The sequence below is a fragment of the Lepidochelys kempii genome, chromosome 6, assembly GCF_965140285.1.
Source record: "Lepidochelys kempii isolate rLepKem1 chromosome 6, rLepKem1.hap1, whole genome shotgun sequence".
In the NCBI taxonomy this organism is placed as follows: Eukaryota; Metazoa; Chordata; order Testudines; family Cheloniidae; genus Lepidochelys; species Lepidochelys kempii.
In genome coordinates, this window is record NC_136385.1 from 104,386,934 (window position 1) to 104,405,883 (window position 18,950).

Here is an 18,950-nt window from a genome sequence, read left to right on the forward strand (position 1 = left end):
CCTGAGGTCTCTTCAAACCCTGATATTCTATGAACAGCAATACTAATTCTCACTAAACACACATGGTATGGTATCCACACAGTCTGGTGAAAGCTGAAAGGTCTCTCTTACCTGGGAATGCATTGATATCAATGACTGCATGCTGGCCGGTCTGATTGTTAATGATAATATCAATCCCAAAGAGGGAAACCCCCAGAGCCTGTCTCAGTGCCTTGGAGATCTCCCGGATGACGTCATCATTTGGCCGTTCAAACACACCTTCGATTTTATCAAGCTACCGTGAAAAAAGACAAAAAGAGAAACAACTGAGGGGTTCTGAACCGGGCTCTCTCTTTAGTGTACGTGTTGATTTACAGAGCTTCCCCATTCTATATCCGGTAGGATCCAACTGCAGGGAAGAAGCCACAAGAGCTTTTCTTGATTTTGCATCCTACATACATTAAATGTTAGGCTCTTCTACTGTACTCAGTGGGCCTGATTCTCTATTTGTTACACTGGTGTAACTCCATGGAAATCAATGGATATACACACCAGCACCGAACTGAATGGAGAATTAGACCCAGTATCTTAAATATTAGACATCCATTTTAAAATCAAAAGAAAACTGCAGCCTCTGCTCCTGCACTGCAGATATTCTGCCTTTCATCATGTGCGTTTAATAAGCTGATCTAAAATTAAACCTGCCTTAAGGGACTGATTAAGGCGCTGACAAGAATGAGTTACTTCACAGAAGGTGTTAAGGTGCATCACTACTGTGCTCAGTGTTTTGGGGCACTGCTCAGGGCAGTTGTCTAATAAGGGAGGTCTCTTGTATGGGTTTGAAGTCCAAGTTGTTTTAGAACAGTTTATTATTAAGAGTGACTTGGGTCACTTGTGAATGTGAAATTTAATCACACATTTCTTAGTCAAGAGGTTGAGCAATACAAGTACTGTTTTGTGTACAGAACAGCTGTGTATATATCCAAAACATATACATAAACATATACATCACAAAATTTAGCCACTGGAAGGGATTTATGATTAGTTCAGTGACATGAATAATATTTAGCATGTCAGTTAGGACACTTCAATTCCACATCTGGTCACTGTATTAAACTTTTGACTACAAACTAACGAGATCACATGAATCAGAGAAGAATCTGGAGACAAACTAGGGCCCAGTTCTGCAAAATTACTTCAGTGGGAGTTTAGAGTGCTCAGCATCTTGTAGAATCCAACTTTACTTTGGCTATTAACAGGGCTAGTCATAAACACAATTAAGGTGTGCTTGGGGTTAATGTACTCTGAGGATATATAGAGGTGTAGCCTACTGGTCAGACCTCAGGAATGCTTACATTCTAGGTGCATATCTTCGTGGTCTGGGGCAATTCACTTAACTTCTCTGCTTTGGGTTTTCCCTGTTTGTCAAATGCGGATACCACTCCCTTACCTCACAGGAGTGCCATAAGGATTCATTAAGGCTTACAAAATTCTCTGGAGAGGAAAAGTACCAGACATTATTACTCAGGACCTTTCCTTTCCCCATCTGGACTGGCTTTCAGTTAAGACAAAGCACAGCAAAGCAGCACACAGACATGCAGCAGCATCTCTGCTTCCACAACAGAAAGGAGGAAAACCTTGTAAGGGATATCAAATGAACAGGGAAACACAGCTTTAAATTATGCTGGTTCTAAGTAGCAAACAGATCTCAATTTGCTATCTGGGAGCTGACAGGACACAATTCATGTACAAGAGTCACTATTCATGAATACCTTTATAAGAAAAAGAGATTTGTTTTCTATCAATGGTAAAAAAAAAAAGACCAGGAGTACTTACTGCTGTTAAGACAGAGGAGGATTCTGGCTTCGACACATTGTGGCTGTTGAAAAATATTGATTCTCTATCTGAAATTAAAAGAAAGTTATAAATGAACTGATACTTGGATTTGAATTTTAAAAGGATTGGTTTATGCTGTATGCAACACTAGGTGGCAGTGCAACCCCAGGAATCTAATCCAGCTCAATAGCTGATAAAGTTCTCCACTCTGTCACAGGGGGCATGGATCAGCGTTCATGTCGCACTCCCTGTCAGTACCCAGCCCAGGCTGGGAAGCTAATGATCCAACTACTGGACCAAATTTGATGATGAATCCTGGTCACATTCCATCTGAGGCACATTGTGCATGTACCAAGACGACTCTGTCACGCAAAGCTTCCTTTTGCACACAGGCACCTGCCCATGGCAGAAAACCTAGCCTAAGACTCACACAGCTTCAAGATCTCAGGCTACAGATAAGGTAAATAAATGTGTGTGTGTGTGTGTGTGTGTGTGTGTGTGTGTGTGTGAGTGAGTGAGTGAGAGAGAGAGATAGAACTGGTTTCATTTCTGCACTCAAATAAATCCCACTCATTAAAGAATGTTTTCTGTAAGTTATGAAATCAGTCCTACGAAATGGTTAGGAATTAAAGGGACCATTCAACTGGAAACGTACAAGATTTCATTACATAACAGATGATTTCACGGTCGGCACTAGATCCACCCAAGCAAGTGCAGGGGAGGTATAAATTATACCTCCCTGTACCCAAGGTGGACTCCCATGATCCACAGAGTAAAATTCACCCCAGCGGAGGGTAGGCAGGAAGGATCTTTAATTTGAAGACACCACAGCAGCCCTGCAGTGGAGGCTGCTCAAGGAATTGTATTAGCACATCCTCCAGCCATGCACCCTCCCAGGCCAATTTATCCTCCTACAAAACCCCTCCAACGGCGGGAGAGGGGTGGCGGGGGGAGAGGGGGGGAGGAATGTTGTGGCAGCTTTCCATTATGACAACCTGTCCTCTTGGGCTTGCCAGAAGCCACCGCCATGGTATACATAAACCCAGAAGTAAATCTGGGACAGCATCAAAGCAAACATAATGTTGAATGTGCAGAGTTATCACGCACTTGCTGCATGATGTAGCATATGCTTCTACTAGGCTGTTCCCTCTGCAGACTGGATCACAGCAGCTAATCACAGCCACAAGCTTAGTGCGCTTTATTGTGGGAAAGATGCAGGAATCATGGGAGGCAAACCCAAAACAATCTGTGACTTTTGGTAACATATTAGAGAGCAGTAGCCAAGATTTGAGGCAGGTGGCTAGCCCAAGACATTTAAGTGATCTGTGGCCTGATTTTTCAGAGGTGCTCAGCAGCTTTGAAAACCAGCCAGCGTGTGCTTAGTTGTCCATAACTATGCATGTTCCTGAGAAGCATGGACAGGTTAGAGTTGGACTTGGGCAAAGCTGGTGGGACATAAAAACAAACCTGACTTAGCGGAGGCTGAATATCCTACCGCCAAGACCTGGAGTTGAACTGCAGAGCTGAGACCCGTAGCCTCAGGAAAAGACGAAGTGAGCTGCCCTTTAAAATGTAGGCTTTTTAAATAAAGGGAATGTCAAGATAAGTCCTGAGATATTGTTTCAAAGGTGATTGATCCCCTTCTAGCGTTCCATGCCGACCAATCTAACCAATGCAACCCTCCTAGCCAGAGGAAGGAATGCCAGGGAGCATGAAGAAGGGCAGGAGCAAAGAAGCAGCCCCAGAAGGAAAAGACGTCTATTTGTTAAAAATCCTCATGACACAAAATGACAAACGTCCCACAAGATCTCTAGTGAGGATGCTGCCAGGCCAGCTTTATTCTTCCTGTTCCAGTGCTAATCACTGAAGGAGCTCAGGAGGTGCGGCCAAGGGGCAGAAATTCGAATACCCTGTCTCTGCTCCTACTTCGTAAGATTTCACATTTCTGCAATCAGCTAGTGTAGACCCTTGAAACAGTCAGACCTGCTTGATCCCTTGTTCATAACATGTCCCTTGCCAGCAGCAGATTTTAGGCCAAGAAATCCAGACTTGGAATCCTGGGATTCATTGAAACCAGTCTGCACATTTCATTTTAACATGGGATTCAAAATTAACATTAAAACTTTAGACTAACAAGCTAATGGCTGCATCTAAGGCACTGGCTTTCATAAAGACGCCTTAAAATTAGTTGATACTTCAGTACATTTCCCTAATGCTAATTTCTCATACTAGCTGATAAACATATCACTATTTCACTCATACTAGTCCCACTAAACATTTTCGGCTTCCTATACCATTGAATGTAGTTCTCAATTCCTCAGGCTTCACAACAGAAAGCTGTTCTTCTTCCAAAAAGGAAATTGCAGCAGACTCAATTAACACCCTTCAAATGATCTCTGTTGATTTAGAATCGTACCTGTTGATAACTACAGGAGGACCTTAGCTCAGCAGCTCCACTCCGCTTATCTCAAAAATAGTTGCCAACTAGAACCAAGTGAAAATGATCAAGTGTATTTCTCCTGAGAATTTCAAGAACTGGCCCTTACATGAACAAACCAAGAGGCTCTGGCATGGGAGAACTCAACTGCTCTTACGTTAAACACAAACAAAAAATGAACAAGATAAAGACAGGGACAGGAAGTTCCAAAATGATGGAATCCAGGAATTTCCCCTTTATCTTGCAATTATAACTCAAGAGCAAATGACAAATGGACCTAATGAGTGTTTAGAGAGTTTCCAGTAAAGGAGCTTTCTCCACTTCCACAATGACATAAAACCCAGCTTTCAATAGGTAAGATTCAGGTTAATTTCACATAAACATTTACTATAAGAACTCTGTTCAGATGTATTCCAGAGCAGATGAGTTATCTCCCTTCCTGTCGAAATAACACAGAGGAGGAAATACAGCATGTAAAAAGCAGATGCTTTAATTTTAGCAGCCTATTCAAAAACATTTTTCATTCAGGATCTCTGCTGCCAAGGGCCTCTGAGCTCATGCTAGCATTTAAGCTGGCCACAGGTACTTTACCTGAAATGCCTGCTGAGAAGTTCTTTAAAGATGGTCTTTTTACCACAGTGTAGGACTCCCCGACCACAAACACTTTATACAGCACAGCGTTGTGATTGATGAAGCTCTGAATCACGCAGGGGGGCTGGATGGCCTTCAGGCCTTCCTGGTTGAATATGATTGCCATCTGAAACACAAAATGCAAACACAGTTCTCCATAAGGATTTGGGCTTTCATTTATTTCACTTTTTTCTGTTGTCTGGCTGAAACATGTAATGTGGGGGAAAATCTATCCAGGGATAATAACCAAGTGCAAATCCCTTTTCAGCAGCTAGCTTCTCTTTTATTACTTTACTGCTACAATAAGCCTAAATCCCTGAGGGTGTTATCAGCGTGGCTTTCAGTTGCACATATCATCATTTTAAATTAAGATTCTTTTTAACACGTACAACGGCATTTTATCTTTGTTAGTTATGCAACAATCCCAATTTGATTTTTAATTTAAAATCAATAAAATATCTGAGTGACAGAACCTGGAAAATACCCATCAGATTATGCAGGAAGTCCGAGATATGAAGAAATAGATGTATTAGGTCATCCTGACCCTCTTTGCCAATGAAAGTTGTTCCCTACAGTTGTTTTTTAATGGGTTGGTTCGGTTCAGGTTTAAATCTCCCAAGCAACTGGGGTTTCTGCCCCTTCAGTGAGAGATTCTTTCAGAGTCTAACCAACCTCACTATTGGAAAATGCTCAGCCAATATTTGCCTTGGCTCAGTTTCATCCCATCACCCCAAGCGTAGAGCCCCCTTAAATAAATGACACAGGGACTGGAAGAAATATGCCATAGAGAAAGTAATTTAGGGGCTCAACGATGAACAGTGGCTGGCTCAAACCTAGCCCATGTAAGATGGAAGTGATGCTGATGGGTAAAAAGAAACACTCTGAAGAGGCAGCAGAATCCACATCACATAATACACAGTTCCATGCTTGGGCACCCTGATTAAGTCACTGACCAGAAATGCTTATTCAATCCTTTAATTAGCTTGAAGGCTATGCCCTCTCTTTGTGGGCAAAGACCCAGGTGCAGTGATCCATGATCTTGTCACTTTGAAGAGGACTACTAGGTTTCCTATTGAGTTCAAATTGGTCCAGGATAATGCCCAGAGAGTTTAAGTGATTTGTCCTAGGTCACAATGGCAGAGTTCAGAATACAGCTTATGAGCTCTGACTCTGAATCCCTCTCAAAGATAGCCATTTCTGTCCATAAATTCTGCCTCTTTTCTTGCTTTCTACAATTAGCTGGATCTCAGCGAAGTCAGGATAACTGGAGGGATTTTACAAATTGCATAACATGGAACACTTTCTATCTCCTCTATGTGTACCTGTCAATTTGATTTATGTTGTACTCTTAGTTTGTGGGGCTTTTTCTAAATTCATGTTCGCTTTCTAGTTTGTTCCTGTATAATAAGACGATAAATATTTCAACAAAAAGTCATACTTTTAGTCAAATAAGAAATGGGATGACTATACATTTATGACTAAAGGGCTGAGAACATGTTTGTCTCTATCTAGCTGTTTATTATTCTGTTCTCTTCTATATCGGGCACACCATATGAGATCTCATAATTTTCTGCATGCGTACACAATCAGGAGATTCTCTAACATTTTCTGAGTGCAAGTTAGTGCATGTAGCCAATGCCTATTTCAAACTGATTTTTTTTTATTCTACCATTATTCTACGAGATGCTATCTTTTTGGCAGCACATATCCAATATGCACATGCTAATAACCTGTGTAAGTAGGCTCCTGTAACTAAGTTCAATGGGGTCTCTAGGCACAATCCCAATACTGTACAGAGAAGTTAAGCATCTTGCCTAAGGCCACAGAGAGGACAACTGAACTACAGTTACTTGCTTCCAGTCCTGTGCTCAAGGCACTGGACATGCTGCTTTCACACCAGGAGCTTTCAACAAACACAACATTCCATGTTTCTCAAGCAGTCATTCTTCACATGTGGCTCTTACAGGATAGATTGTCGTCTATCAGCCAAATGAGCCCTAATACTACCCCTGGGAACATGGCAACTTCACGAATGGTTCTCCTCCAGAGGGACTGAAGTGTCATGCAGGACCCCAGGCATCGCTGAGGACACCAACCTGTGCAGTAATAATCAGCTCCCATGAAAAGCCACAGCAGTACAACTCTATTTGAGCATCACATCTTGCAGATGCTGGGGTTCTAGCAGAAAACTTAAATAAGTACTTTTCATGAGAACTGCAAAGAGGGGCTCATCACAGCAATGAATGTCCACGCTAACTCATTAGGCACGGAAAGCTTTGTGCATTTCAGGTGGTAGTTACAGGAGAACCAGCAGCAGGGTCACAGGATTGTGATCTCCACCAGAACAGTATCTGAAAAGTTGAGTGGCCAGCAGCTATCAGTCAGTCCCTTAATTAAACTAATTAAGGGACCTATGTGCCTTGTCTTTGTAAAAGAGAGTTCATGGTCCAACTGAAAAATAATGATTTCTTTAACGGTGACTATGGGTCACTCCTCATTGTAACAACAGGCATCCTGTTCCTTTCAAGCTGCATTTCACTCCACGGCCCTTTGTTCTCAAAGGTGCTGTAGTAACACAGCAGATTTTAGAAGGAGCTGGGAAACTTGGATGTGGCCATAAACAAGTTGTGAACGAAAGAACGAACTGAAGAAAATATTTATTCACAAGGAGTAGGGCCTGGATTCTCACACTGGGCTTTGAGGAGGAGGGAGGCAGGAAAGCTACGGGTAAATGAGCTGAAACAGGGTTTCTCGACCTCTACTCCCAAGATTCCGGAAAAGGTGGAGGTGCTTCACCTCAGGTTCCCTGTATTTATGGCCAGCTAAATGCACAGGAGACTACCTTACCGCAGGAATACAGTCATTTCACTTATGGCCACCTCCCAGAAAGGATGGGGAAGGAGGTGCTTGTCCCAGCCCAATCCTTTCCACTCTCCCTTCCCACCTCATGAAGAGAACTGAGCCTATGTGTGGCTCTGTCCCGGCTTGCTTCTCCCTTCTCCTTCCCCCTGCCATGAAGAGGAGTGTGAGAGGGCAGCTTCTCCTCACCCATCTTCTCCCCATGACCATCTCACTGAAGAGAAGAAGCTGGGCAGCTCTTCTACCCGGAAACAGAGGAGCAAAAGCTCAAAATTTCAGAACCAGTTCTCACCATCAGCCCCACACAATGGAGCAGAGACATAGGGGGTGAGGGGGAAGAAGACCCAATTGGCCTGATCTCCCACCAAAAGGCAGACTGAAGGAAGGCAGGCCTCAAGCCCGGCTCTTGCTTCACTCTGCTGCAAGAGATGGAATTTCTGCTAAAGGGTGATAAGCCCTGTTTAAACTGAGCCCAAGTAACCTTACAAAAGGTATCTGAAGTAAGGACATGTAAGGGGGGAGGGGGAGTAGCTTGGGGGATAACAATCATTCTATTATTGCACAGTAGAGCTCCCAACCAACCCATAAGTAGTCAGGAGGGGATTACAAGTGAGGGGATAAAGCTGACTGAAGCCCCAGAGTTCTTTTACTCACCTCATGAGAGTTGGTTCCATGGGCCACTCTGGTTTTACAAACTGTGTAAATGAAAAAAAAGAAAAAAAAAAAGGAGAGAGTGTGAATAAGCGAAATGGGCCACACACAAAACCCTTTGTACCAGCTGTTCCCAACCCATATAGCAGCTCACCAGGCTAAGACCTCAGCGGTACCAGTTAGACTCGCTAGGGCTCACTGTCTCAACTCTATGTGCTGTCCATTGCCATGGAGTTTGGACTGCTCCAGACCCGTGTCTCTTAACTGCTATTCTGGAACTGGAGTTGATTCACACTGGGTTAGAGCACACAGAACTCAGGAGAAGGCAGGCAGCAGTAGCACCGAGGGCTCAGCACAGAAGCTGATCATTTAGGTGGGAAGGCAGCACAAGGCACCAATTACGAAAGCCTGAGATAGCAGTGCCAGTGTTCATAACTCTCGTGACTTCTTTGAGAGTCACTTGATTTCAGCCGGGGCTCAAGTCAGCCTGGCAATCATGTGAACAGCTCCAGTCCTCTTGTGCAAACCTGCTCTGAATGGCTGCCTTCCCCACTTGCCTGCTGCTTTCTGGGGAAGAGCAGCCAGCCAGGACTGCTGCATAAAGCAGGAAGAGCTGTCTCCCTCTCTTCACCAGCCCACTCCATTCTCACACGAGGGAGCAGAAAGTGCTCTCAGCAATTCAGAGCAGTTCCACTCCCTTCTTCCCTCTGTCCAGCTGTGAACAATGGGTCAGCCTGCTCCCTCCCTCCAACCCTACAACACCAGGCTTGACAAGGGGGAAAGGGAGGAACCAGCTGCTGTTACCCCCTGGACCTGGAAGAGTGGGGTGAAGAACCCAGGAGCTGCAGGAGCAGCAGAGGTTAGGCTAGAAGGGTGGAATTGATGCGATAGGCAGATGCGAGGGCAGAACTGATATGGGAGCCGGGGGGGGGGGGAATTGATTTGAGGGATGGGGCAGAATTAATTGCTGAGCAGGGGATGGGAGCTCCTACAGAGAGGATTCTCTTTACCCAGTACAATTGAGAGAGTGGACAACACTAATTATCATCCCACATACACACTGGGGATGGGCAGGTGGAGTTAAAAAATAATAATAAAAAAACAGACAAAACCCCCCACAATATAATCTCTCTCTAAAAAGATTGCATTTTTTTTTTTTTGGCGGGGGGAGGGGGGGAAGGAAGATCTGACTTCTGGCTGTTGAACCTTGGGGTTGTCAAAATTGCAGTACGAGTGTCTGGGAACCACTGCTTTGCAGTTTGACCACCTCAGTGCTGCAGAACCAGACTGCTGTTAGCCAGTCTAGAATGTGAATGAAGTGGGGAGTCAAAATCATTCAGTTAGCTATAGGGTGTTGCTTCACAATATAACTTCATGAGATCTGCATCTCATTTTGAGAAGAGGGCAGCCAGGCAATACGACAATTGTTTTACCTTAGTACCTTACAAACAAAGTACTGCACCTTAACGGTTTGTCTACCCTGGCACTTTGTCGGCAAAGCTTTTGTCTTTCAGGGGTGTTAAAAAAAACACCCCCCCCTGAACAATAACATTTTTACCAATGAAAAGTGCCAGTGTGAACAGCGCTTTGTTGGCAGGAGCGTTCTCCTGCTGACAAAGCCTCTGCTGCTCATGGGGGGTGGAAGTTCTTTGTTGGCAGGTGAGCGCTCTCCGGCTGACACAGCAGCTACCCTGCGCGCCTTTTAACAGCACAGCTGTAGTGGTACAGTCATGTCGCTAAAAGCCTCGTTATGTAGCCATAGCCTAGTACAGGAGGCGAAGACACAGAGCAGACACCACTTCTGTTCATTTTACACCGACCGTATCAAATGAGGAAAGGAATAAAAAAAAGTCTCAGTGTGGATGTCTGTTACAATGAGACAATCAGCTTATTGCAGCTGCCTGAGGCTGCAGCCCCTCAAACCTGCCTTACACACTTTATTATTATTATTTTTAATTTCCTGGCATTTAAAGGGCATATTTTCCATCTGGATTTTGGGGTAGGGGGAAAAATTATTCTCTTGAGGAAAAATAGCAAACATGGCTGGTGGGAGCAAGCTCCTGAGCAGGTTCAAGACAACAGTATAACTGTTAGAACTATTTCAGAGTAACAGCCGTGTTAGTCTGTATTCACAAAAAGAAAAGGAGTACTTGTGGCACCTTAGAGACTAACCAATTTATTTGAGCATGAGCTTTCGTGAGCTACAGCTCACTTCATTGGATGCATACTGTGGAAACTGCAGAAGACATTATATACACAGAGACCATGAAACAATACCTCCTCCCACCCCACTCTCCTGCTGGTAATAGCTTATCTAAAGTGATCATCAAGTTGGGCCATTTCCAGCACAAATCCAGGTTTTCTCACCCTCCGTGCCCCCCCGCCCCCCCAAACTCACTCTCCTGCTGGTAACAGCCCATCCAAAGTGACCACTCTCTTTAAAATGTGCATGATAATCAGGGTGGGCCATTTCCAGCACAAATCCAGGTTCTCTCACCCCCCCCCCCCCCACACACACACAAACTCACTCTCCTGCTGGCAATAGCTCATCCAAACTGACCACTCTCCTTACAATGTACATGATAATCAGGGCGGGCCATTTCCAGCATAAATCTAAGTTTAACCAGAATGTCGGGGGGGGGGGGGGGGGAGAGAAAAAAACAAGGGGAAATAGGCTACCTTGCATAATGACTTAGCCACTCCCAGTCTCTATTTAAGCCTAAATTAATAGTATCCAATTTGCAAATGAATTCCAATTCAGCAGTTTCTCGCTGGAGTCTGGATTTGAAGTTTTTTTGTTGTAAGATAGCGACCTTCATGTCTGTGATTGCGTGACCAGAGAGATTGAAGTGTTCTCCGACTGGTTTATGAATGTTATAATTCTTGACATCTGATTTGTGTCCATTTATTCTTTTACCTAGAGATTGTCCAGTTTGACCAATGTACATGGCAGAGGGGCATTGCTGGCACATGATGGCATATATCACATTGGTGGATGTGCAGGTGAACGAGCCTCTGATAATGTGGCTGATGTTATTAGGCCCTTTGATGGTGTCGCCTGAATAGATATGTGGGCACAGTTGGCAACGGGCTTTGTTGCAAGGATAGGTTCCTGGGTTAGTGGTTCTGTTGTGTGGTATGTGGTTGTTGGTGAGTATTTGCTTCAGGTTGGGAGGCTGTCTGTAGGCAAGGACTGACCTGTCTCCCAAGATTTGTGAGAGTGTTGGGTCATCCTTCAGGATAGGACTATGAGCATTTCCCAGGAACATGGCTTTGTTTACCGCAGTGAGGTGTTTGAGGTAGAGAACATCTGTATGGAGCTCTTCAAAAGCTTGTGGGGAGAGACGTTATTCTAGACACCAACTGTTCAGTTTAACAGTGCTAATTATAGAAAGGTTCTAGTGTCCCTGACAAAGAATCATGCAGTTCTACACTGGTTACAGTGTTCTTTAGGGACGAATGTTCAGAATATACTAGGAGAAGTGATAAAAAGCCTGTTTACATACTGAATGGGAATGCTAGTCCATTCTTCTCTATGACCTGCAAGGTGTCTTCTCCACAGGCGCTTGTCAGCTCCATAAAGGGTGGTGAACAGATCCTCTCATCTGCAAGACAAAAAGAGGAGTCAAATGGAAATCTGGAGCTTTTGCCTACCAGTTCAGGTCATTACCAGCTCTCTCCACAGTAGCTGTTTTCCTTCCTAGTTATTCCACTAAGAGATTAAAGCAGAACACTTGTAAGATCATTCATCAAACATGGATTTGGGACTCTGGGATCCTTAGAATGGATAAAGGCCCCAATTTACAGACTCTCTTTGAAGGAAACAGAAATGAAAGGACAAAATGTTCACAAGTAGCCACACAGAATCACTGCCCACTTTTGAAAATTTAGCTGCATATTACGCACCCAAGGACACAGCACAGAACAGAGCCCAAATCTTGGCTCACAAGCTATTGCTTTAAGGTAAAATTCTCAAGAGTCTAAGTGACTGCATATCTTCACTCCTGGTGATCAGAACCCAGGTTAGCCTAGCCCACATATGAGCAGCCACACTACAAAGCCAGACTTTAGTATGTCAACTTAATTGTAGCCACACAGCTGCTGTAGGACTTCTGTGGTCATATCCCACGGTTACTAGCATCGCAGTAAGCTGACCCTCTCTAGGATTCTTTCCTAGTGAATTGTGTGAGAACTTGTCTGTCCTTCTGGGCACATGGGGGTGGGAGTTGGGGTAATGGGGGGAGAAGGCAAGGACTAGTAGTGGCAGAATTTATTAGCCTGCATCCACACTGCAAAGTTGGGGGGTTACCAGCCCAAGTGTAAGAAGCATATAGGCTTTAGCCTATAGCCCCGATGAGACAGGTAGCCTGGGTTGAAAGCAGAGTGACCACCTTTTCAAAAGGCAAAAATGGGACACCTGCAGGAGCCCCGCTGCCTCCAAGGCCCTACCCCTGTTCCTCCTCTTCCCTCCGAGCCTGGGCGGCTCTTACTACTGCTCAGCTCCAGATTCTGGCCTGGCGGCAGGGCCTCAGTGGGAAGGGGAGGAGGAGGAGTGGGGGCGAGGCCTCGAGGCGGGGGTTGGGGGTGCTAAGGTCCACCTCAGCCCTCGTCCCACCACTGGCAAGAGACTGGCACTGCCCCTGAGCCTTGGGCAAGCACTGAGCAGTGCCACAGGGAATCCAGGATAAAAGATGTCCCGGAATCATTCAGCCTAGGATCAGGACTTGAACTCTGCATTTCGGGGCTATCCTATCCAATTCACATCACCCTACTAGAAAGGGCCACCACACTCAGGTGAAAGGGTTGTGTGTGTGTGGATAGGAGCTAGGGACAATATGGAAGTAAGAGCCTGACTTAAGTCTGCAGTGAAGATCGACCCTTAAGTTAAAGGTTTTGGGTGTGGATAGGAGTTGACTTAGGGGCAACACTCAAGTTATAACTTGTTAACTTTGCAGTAAAGACAAGCCCGAAGTTAAGCACTACTGATTAGGAGGGTTTAAAAAAACAACAACGATAACCAAACAAAAAGTGACAATAAAGAGTAGAGTTCAACGGCAATAATGAAGGCTTCACCTCTGAATATAAGCTGGAGATCAACATAGGAGAGGAGGAGAAAGATTGTTACCAGTACATCTGTCAGAAATAATTTACATTTTTGGATCAACCAGAAATTTGGATTGGCAGTAACTGAAGCTAACATGTAATTATTACTATTTATCTTTGTTATTGTGATAGCTCAGAAGCTATCATGTTAGGTCATGTTGAGGTCTCTGTCATAGGCACTGCACAAACAGAATAAAAGGACACTGTCTGTTCTCAAGAATGTAGTGTCTAAAAGATGAGCATTGTAATTCTTAGTATTTACATGGCGCTTTACATCTGGACATTTCTTTACAAAGATTGACTAAATTAATCCTCCTACTCCTTTGAGGATAGGTATAACATTGCCACCAGCTTACAAATGGGAAAAATTAAGCATTAAAGCTTACAGAGAGAGGGGGCACTGGAGCTGGGAGTATACCTCAGGAGTTCCTGGTTTATAGTTCTCACCATTAAACCATGCTGTTATCATAAAAAGTTTTCGCCTGAAAAAATTAAGGGTCTATTTTCATGTAGCCTGAAAGGAGCAGATGTATAAAGAGACTGATGCTTTGAGGTCAATTTCTAAAAGTCAAAACAAAACTTCCCATACTTCAAAGCTTTCAGCTCATTGCTATGAAAACAGAAAACAGCATCCAAAAGTGACAGGTACTGTAATATTTACAAGCTTCTGCCAGAGTAAAGTTTCTTTACTTGGATTAATTTGAGGAATCAGATTTAGCTTATGGACACGTGGGAACAACTTTGGCTTTGGCTGTTTTCTCACCCATATGCTTGAAGCTCACAAATAACTCTTGCTTTCAGTGATTTCATATTCAAAAGTGAGATTCCATCTCACTTCCTTCCATTTATTTCCCATGCTAACTAGCAATTGATATTGGTATGCTGCAATGTTCTTGCCAGTCACATGACACATGGGGAGGGGGCAAGAGAGTGCTTAAACTTCAGTGCTTAAAAGAACCAGCTGGATCAACAAAGAATGAAAGAGAAAATGAAAACTGCTAGAACTTCAGAGTGGTCCTGATGCTTCTGAATTGCTGACTTGGATGACAGTAAGCCCCCAATCCTCCCACACCACCACCAAGGGCAGGATTCTTACTTGCTGAATCCATTGGAGCAGACCTATAACTCAGTGGGAAAGCACTGCCCCCCACCCAAGCTTAAGATCCCAGCCTGGCCTCAAGAATAGAAAGCTACTTCTCAGAATTAACTGCACATATTGCAGATTTTAAAAGTGGTTGTTTTTTTTTTTCAATAAAATAAAATAAAATAAAAATAAACAGCTACTAGTCACCAATTACTGTCTATTCTGCGGCTGCACACATGCTCCACAGCTTTCTGATGAAAGCATCCTGCTTTCTCCACCAAGCCTCTGTTATCAGAGGGAAAGCAAGCTCGGTGCAGCTGCTCAGCATCAGAACCCATGTGAGACAGTATGCAAATTTAGTGTTTGATGGCTGATCTCAATCCTGGTTCTCATCAGCATGAAACTGAGAGACCCAGTTATGTCACATAAGCCAAACCCTGTGTAAACAAGCACCTCAAGGTACATTTAACCCATTGTGGCAATGCATTCCAGCATCGGGCATTATTGGATGTTCTCTCTGTTTCTCAGTCAAAAAATGGTTTCCGGTTGCCACAGGAAACCACCATCAAGAGGATAACAATGGCCATAACAAGAACTGGTCTAGAGATGAGAGCAGAGGAATGGGAGTCAGGAGTCCTGTGTTCTATTTCTGGCTCTGCCACGGACTCACTCTGTGACACTGGGGCATTATTACTCCTATCTGTAAACAAGAGGATAATAATTATTTGCATTACTCAGAAAGGTCTACTGAGGACTAAGTAATTATGTTTTTAAAGTGCTTTGAGATCTTCTAAAAGAAGATGCCACCTCCCTAATATACACACCTACCTCACCTCTTCTAGAGCTGTGTTAGTTCTGCGTGTCTAATAGAAGTAAAAAGTAGTTATGTTAAATTTACTTTTGTCAGGAAAGTGAGTAGCTATAACTCAGTACACATAGATAACAGGAGATGGTGCCACTTTTACAGTCACTTTTCAGATTAGAGCTTCACGTTAAAGTGTGATTGCCAAAGAATGTTTTTCAATGGTAGATCTGGGGAGGATTCGTTGTTCATTCTCTCACGATGGCTAAATATAAAATTGCCTTAGTGTACAAGTGACTTTTCTGAATTCCAGCCCTGAGCACTCAGCTTGGGATTTTAAAGTCAAAGTGGGTTCCTTCTGCCTCCCATCATGCATAAAGATTCAATTATCAGAACTATGGCTGGTCAGGAAATGATAAGTATTTGCTGCACATTTAAAAAAAAAATCAAAATTTTCCATTTTTTCCCCAACAAACAACACTTGTTTTGGTGGTTTTCAAAAGCCAAACAATTTTCAGTTTTATATTTTCATCCACACGCTGGAAAATTTTAAAAGAATTGAAAACGGTTATGGAAAAAAGGCCATTTTTCATCAAAAGAAATATTCCAAGGAAAAATGTCAAGCAATTCTGATCAGACCATAACGAAGAGCATTGGTCACCCAACAGAAATACTGACCGTTTTGAAGGACAGTATAATCTTTTGTCCTCTGCTACTGAACAAATGGCAGGGTCTCAGAGCTCAGGCTCCAGCCTGCGCATGGAAGTCTACACAGCAACAAAAACAACCCTGCAGCCCAAGCCCTGAGAGCCTGAGTCGGCTGGCACAGGCCAGCCGTGGGTGTCTAGTTGCTGTGTAGACATATGTCCCATTTCCCAGTTCCATCCACGCAAGTCACCGGGGTTTATGGATGACCTACGATAACTGAAGCAAGAGGGAGCAGAGCTGTTAAATAAGGAGGGACCATTTTTAAATGTTCATTTTTCTTACTACAAAACCTAAACATTTACTGGCTTCAATATCTAAAGAATATTGTTAAGCACTAACCACTGACTGCAGGGGAACTACAATCTTGGATTCTTTTCTCCTGGAAATCTTCAGGGCTAATTTATTTATAATAATGATTAAAGAAAAGATAATAAATTCAATCCCTGATAAACAGAATTGTTAACAATATCTTTCCCCAGCATTTACTAAAACAAGGAAGTCAGTGAAGAGATCTCTTTAAAAATCGAAGGAATGCCATGATGTAAGAGACTCACTAAGTTCTTAAGCCCTGTTTTTACTCACTCTGAACTGGGCATTACAGAAAGCTCTTTTGTTTGTTTTTTAGTACAATGGCAGCCTATGTCAGAGACCTGAATTTGGAAACACAACCAGGATGCCACTTGGCCAGATCAGAGAATCTGTCAACTTAAAACAAACAAAGAAAAACAAACAAAGCAAGAAAAAGAATACTGACGTGGATCAAGCCTGAGAGGCTCACCTTCACTACATCTAAAGGGGGTAGAGGGCTAGTCTTGCATCCAATCCAGTGCTGGATATAGCTTTAGAATTTTTGTCGTTGCTATTTGAAACAGCACGACCATTAAATCACAGCTGAAATATCAATGTGCCTTCTTGTTCTCTCCCCCCTTTGTCCTTATTTTTCATTTTTTATCTTGATATGTTTTCTGCAGCATCTGCTTTCGCTCAGACTATATTTTCTCTAACCCCCCTGTCATAAATATAAAGGGAAGGGTAAACCCCTTTAAAATCCCTCCTGGCCAGAGGAAAAATCCTCTCACCTGTAAAGGGTTAAGAAGCTAAAGGTAACTCGCTGTCACCTGACCAAAATGACCAATGAGGAGACAAGATACTTTCAAAAGCTGGGAGGAGGGAGAGAAACAAAGGGTCTGTGTCTGTTGGTATGCTGCTTTTGCCGGGGATAGAACAGGAATGGAGTCTTAGAACTTCTAGTAAGTAGTCTAGCTAGGTATGCGTTAGATTATGATTTGTTTAAATGGCTGAGAAAAGAATTGTGCTGAATAGAATAACTATTTCTGTCTGTGTATCTTTTTTGTAACTTAAGGTTTTGCCTAGAGGGGTTCTCTATGTTTTGAATCTAATTACCCTGTAAGGTATCTACCACCCTGATTTTACAGGGGTGATTCCTTTACTCCTATCTACTTCTATTTCTATTAAAAGTCTTCTTGTTTGAAAACTGAATGCTTTGTCATTGTTCTCAGATCCAAGGGTTTGGGTCTGTGGTCACCTATGCAAATTGGTGAGGATTTTTACCAAACCTTTCCCAGGAAGTGGGGTGCAAGGGTTGGGAGGATTTTGGGGGGAAACATGTGTCCAAACTGCATTTCCCAGTAAACCCAGTTAGAGTTTGGTGGTGGCAGTGGATATTCCAAGGACAAAGGATAAAATTAATTTGTACCTTGGGGAAGTTTTAACCTAAGCTGGTAAAAGTAAGCTTAGGAGGTTTTCATGCAGGTCCCCACATCTGTACTCTAGAGTTCAGAGTGGGGGAGGAGCCTCGACACCCCCCTTCCTCTTTCTCTTCAAGACTCTACTCTGACAAGGCTCCTTCCCTCCCCTACCCCATTTTTTAAATTTTGTTCTCTCTCTCTCTCCCCCTCCTTCTTTCCCAGTCTCTTTTCATCATCATTTCTTTTCCTTCCATTGTTCTACCCAAGGGGTTCTCAACCTGCGGCTCAATCAGCACACTGCTTCGGCCCATGTGACATCGTCAGGGCCATACAGGTAGTATATATATTGTGTGGATGTGACCCACATAACACACACAGAGCTGCATACGTGGCCCACAATGGTAAATAGGTTGAGAACCACTGCTCTACCCCCTTCCCACTTTGGATGCAGGTCAGATGCAGGTGATAAGTGTGCTTGGGAAAGCGGGCTGCATATACCAACAGGCAGTAAGTGATGATGTAGCACTCTATGGCTCTCTCTCTCTATGGCTCTGCTTCACCTGGAATCTGACATTCAGTTCTGGGTAACACTTTCTCAGAAAGATAGAAAAATTGGAGGTAGTTCACACGGAAGCCAAAAAACGATCCGGGAGCTGGAGAAACTGACCTATGAAGAAAGAGTAGAAGAATAACTTGGCCAAACAACAAATAAGAGGAGTGGAGGGCGATAGAGAACCGGAGGGTTATAAACACCAAGGGAATTATTTTGGGTGACATGCAAGGATACTGCTACAAGCAATGAAATGCAATTAATAAAAAAGAAAAATGTAGATTGAATATTGGTCAGGAAAATTTTTTTCTGGCAGTGAGATGTGGTGGAAGTCTCAATGCTTGGGACTATAAAAACCAAACTGGACAAAGCACCAGATGATACAACTTCTCTAACTCTCTAACTTCTATGATCCTTAAGATTTGTGAAGCAAAGTATCAACACGTCAAAAAAAATATCAGCAGAATCCAAGTACTGCAGACATAGTATGATGGCAAAGTGGATACAGAGACACACTTTTCCAGAGAAGAATTCTGATCTCAAGTTCTTACTACCCATTTGCGTGGAACAACTATTTCTGGAAGCTACACGAGTCCCTCCCA

The 18,950-nt window shown here is 43.4% G+C and overlaps 1 protein-coding gene across 5 annotated transcripts in view; it reads right to left on the reverse strand.

Annotated features, from left to right (window-relative positions):
- ITPK1 (inositol-tetrakisphosphate 1-kinase) overlaps positions 1-18,950 on the reverse strand; it is a 256,116-nt gene that overhangs the window by 36,607 nt on the left and 200,559 nt on the right. For all 5 annotated transcript variants that reach the window (XM_073349514.2, XM_073349511.2, XM_073349513.2 and 2 more), the window contains 5 exons: positions 11,899-11,997; positions 8,396-8,436; positions 4,844-5,009; positions 1,816-1,883; positions 112-274 (listed from right to left, as the gene is read on the reverse strand). In XM_073349514.2, coding sequence (XP_073205615.1) covers positions 112-274; positions 1,816-1,883; positions 4,844-5,009; positions 8,396-8,436; positions 11,899-11,997 — 537 coding nt within the window. The remainder of the gene's footprint in view (positions 1-111; positions 275-1,815; positions 1,884-4,843; positions 5,010-8,395; positions 8,437-11,898; positions 11,998-18,950) is intronic.